The sequence below is a fragment of the Etheostoma spectabile genome, chromosome 21 (genome assembly GCF_008692095.1).
Source record: "Etheostoma spectabile isolate EspeVRDwgs_2016 chromosome 21, UIUC_Espe_1.0, whole genome shotgun sequence".
Taxonomy (NCBI): Eukaryota; Metazoa; Chordata; class Actinopteri; order Perciformes; family Percidae; genus Etheostoma; species Etheostoma spectabile.
In genome coordinates this window covers 23,657,603-23,661,372 of record NC_045753.1, presented here as the reverse complement: position 1 = coordinate 23,661,372, position 3,770 = coordinate 23,657,603, and the positions used below count along the sequence as shown (strand labels likewise).

The following is a 3,770-nucleotide window of genomic DNA, read 5'->3' as shown; positions in this document are numbered from 1 at the left end:
CCCGTGTAGCACCCCTAACAAGCACTCGGACCACACCCTTCGTAGAGGCAGTAACACCTTAGGTAGAAAGCAGCACACTTCGCCTGCCTTTCAGCCTCCTTTACCCCCTGTGGAGGCTCCGGGGCAGGTGCACGGGGCTGTGCAGGGCCCCCAGCCCTCAGCTGAGCCCCAGCCTCAAGCTCCATCAGGGGGTCCAGGGCCTGACGCTGCCCAGCAAAGCTTGGCACAGAGTCTGGCTGCTCTGGCAGCCGCTCAGCAGCTTCTAGCCCAGCACACAGAGGAGCTCAGGTAAGGGCTGCATCTCTGCTAATGCTGCTGGGGGATGACACAGCATGACACACACAAACACACACACACACACATTTTTATACTTACATTGTTGATGTTCTGGGAATTAGTGCCTTCTCTGTGAGGTTAGTCAGATTGGTTTCTTCAAGTATAGTGGATTAATAATGCATGTTTCACATTCACATTTTCTCTTCTTGGTCACTATGGTTTAGCTTGTTTTTTTTCTCTTTGCAAAACCACAAGTTCTCTTACGCTACCACCAGGTCCGGCCATGCAGACTTGTCTGAGTTCAGCCCACAGACACGGCACAACAATAGCTGCTGTCATTCTGCTAACTGTCACTCCCTGGGCCTCCCGGCTTCCCGGCCCTCTGCTCTCCTCCCCAAATCACTGGAATCAGCAGGAACCTCACACTAACTGGCCCAAACTGCTTTGAAAAGCCTGGACACTGGTGCCTGTTATGCAACGACTGAAGGGTGCCTTTGATTTAGCTGGTGAAAGGGCAACCTTCATATCCCGACAGATCGCACAGCACTGTCCAGTTCAGCATTCTTTTGGTCCTACAGACTCTGTTGGGATGGTAGATTTAGATGAGACACCCAGATTAGATTTGTGAGATTTATGATTGTAGCTGTATCATTGGGCTGTAATGTAACACCACTAACCTTAAATTAGAAAAAAAACATTCAGCAGGAGATGTTATATAAGCAACACCCTGAATTTCAGAAAGCTTGCCAATTTTAAAGACCTTCTTTTTTCCCCTTCTTCTCTAAAGCAACCCAAAGCTACGTGATTCTACACCGGCCCCGACCCCTCAGCTCCAGAGGAATGGCTCTGGAGGAGGGGGCCCCGCTGCAGGGCAGCTGGGCACTGGGACCCCCGGGGCTGGATCCATGGGGCCCAGTCCGCATATGATGCGCAGAGGTAAGAGTGCATTTGGCAAATCTCTCCACATTTTCAGCAGTTTTAGTGGAACCTGTTCTGCTGGAACTCAACACTGCTCTTAGTCCCAAAACCTCCCCACACTTACCCACTTACTTCACCGTCACGAGCACCATCTTCTTCTTAAAACAGAAAATTGGTTCTATTGGTTCTTTTTGATCACTTACAATGCTATACTATAGCCCCAGCCTACATCTAGGAACTCAGAAGACTTGACACAGTGTTTATTTTAACCATTTATTTATTCACATTTTTTCTTTTTCTTTTTTTAAGCTCTTAAAGAAATAGTTTGACATTTTGGAAAATAGTCTGCCACCATGGTGAATTGTTGTTTTTACCCAAACGAGATGCAAAGTGTTAAGTTAGCTTTAGAGGTGCTGGTAGGCGGATTCTTCAATTCAATTTATTGTTGTATTATTTAATTTCCTTTTAAATTCTCAAAAACAAACAATTTTTAGTTGTTTTTAGTTTGTATTCTTATTTCTAGTGTTGGTATTACACTGGGAGCTTTGAAGAAACACGTCTTATTTTTATAAATATTCTATATATTGCATCATATATATTCTAAGGCTATGTTTAGACAAAAACAATCTGAAAAGGCAAAAGTGGCGTTGCGTTGTCGTGACACAGAAGTGTGGGAAATTCGATGTAGTATGCACACCAGGCCGCTAGGTGGCAGTGTGAAGCACTGCAATGCGCACAAACGGCACACACACATACACTTGCACAGTGCATTTTTACCCTTTAGATAGGGAACGCAATGGTGAGCGTTTTTAAGATTTTGAGTCTGGAGGGGGTTTCACTTTTTTGCGTTTTTAAGCCCCAAAAATGCCCTCGCCGTCTAAACAAAAGGCACATCTGTTCAAATATTTTTACGGTTTAACCCAAAAACGTATTTGTGTAAACAGGGCCTAAATAGCATCGGGTAACACTTACAGATGGCTGTATAATGTCGGAGAGCATATTTGTTATTGGTTTCCACCCATAATCACAGGATTGCCCATCAAATTTCAGGTACCAAGAAGCAGGCTCCTGCTCCTCCCAAACCGATGAACCCTCCCCCCAGCCAGCCCTGTATCTCCCCCTCCGGCTCATCCCAGTCCCTCAGCCCCTCTCCCAGACCCCTGTCCAGCCACTCGCCCACCTCGCCCACGCCCCAGCCGTGTGCCACACCCAGACGCTACTCAAGCAACCAGCCCCCGATCCAGGCGCCCAGCCATCCCCCTCCGGAGCCTCCGTCACAGGCCAGCCCTCCACCGCAGCCCGCCACACTGGGCCAGCCCGGTGCTGACCAGCAGAGTGCCGAGCCCTCGCCTCCAGGCACCCCGACCCCTCCAGACACCCCTCCGCCCTCCGGTGCCGCCCAGGATGTAGCTCCACCCTCCCCGTCTCCCTACCAGTCGGGCTCCCTCTCCCGGCCGCGACCCGTCCCCAAACCCCGGAATCGACCCAGTGTTCCACCCCCCCCGCAGCCCACCGCCCTGGCCGCCGACAGCAACGGGATCTGCCCGTCTGCGTACAAGATGATGGGTGAGCTTTGTCTCTCATATAGTTATCGAATGTAGACTTTTTTCTGTTTTAATCACTGCTAAATACTAATAGTGTTGCATTGTAATACCTCCGCAGGTTAAAGAGGCACTTGTGAGAGGTTTGTGCTTAATTGACCTTTTCACGAGCAGCACCTGCACCGTTTAACTCTAGAAATCATACCAATCACCAAACAGCCATTTTGTTCTGCCTGCTGCCTCCGTCAGATATTGTGTACCCAGCCCTGATGCACGACTGTCCCACTGTGTATCACAGTGCTGGATGACTAACCTGTTTCTGATATGTAATACTACTCAAAGTGTACAATGAAATTAGCCACATCCATTCATTGTTTGTATTGCTTTTCATACTTACATTGGTGTTATATCTCTCGAACCAACACCTCCATTAAACATCATTCTGATACAGAACTTCATATTAAATATATAAAGGCAATGGGTGCTTCATTTGGGTGTGACAATAAAAGACCACCACATGCAATATGACATGTCTTCCATCAGGGCTGTCATATATCATTCCCAGTCACTGCAAGTGTCTGAAACTGAGACCAAATACAGATTTTATATGCAGAACTGACTTTACAAACTGATTATTTTCAAACCTTCGACTGCCTGCGGGTGGCTTCAGTTTTTGTTTTAATGTGAAGCATTTCATATTGTTTGTCCTCGTAGGTATTGTGATGACTCTGATTTTATAAAACCAGTGTCCCTGTACCGAGTTATGTGTAACTCTCACAAACATGCATGTTCTCGTCTCGTCTTGCTGGAGATGATGCACATATTCCAACTGTACAATCAGCTTGTATCCAGCATACACGTTCAAAGTTTTAAGCTCTTTTGTCAAGCAGTGTCGTCTAATGTAAACGATAGGAGAGATTGTGATAATCCTGATCACATAAATTCAAAACTGGTTTCTTCATATTACCCCACACTCTACTTTTCTTTGCTTGCCTGGCCAAACAACGCCACCTGCTGTTCAACCACAGGACCTGA

At 47.1% G+C, this 3,770-nt stretch overlaps 1 protein-coding gene across 6 annotated transcripts in view; it reads left to right on the top strand.

Annotated features, from left to right (window-relative positions):
* Positions 1–3,770, top strand: part of arhgap17a (Rho GTPase activating protein 17a) — a 33,574-nt gene that overhangs the window by 26,998 nt on the left and 2,806 nt on the right. For 3 of the 6 annotated variants that reach the window (XM_032503308.1, XM_032503307.1, XM_032503309.1), the window contains 3 exons: positions 10–288; positions 1,064–1,212; positions 2,245–2,760. In XM_032503308.1, coding sequence (XP_032359199.1) covers positions 10–288; positions 1,064–1,212; positions 2,245–2,760 — 944 coding nt within the window. Of the gene's footprint in view, positions 1–9; positions 289–1,063; positions 1,213–2,244; positions 2,761–2,856; positions 2,879–3,770 lie in introns of all 6 variants that reach the window. The other 3 variants (XM_032503312.1, XM_032503311.1, XM_032503310.1) reach the window with 2 other exon arrangements.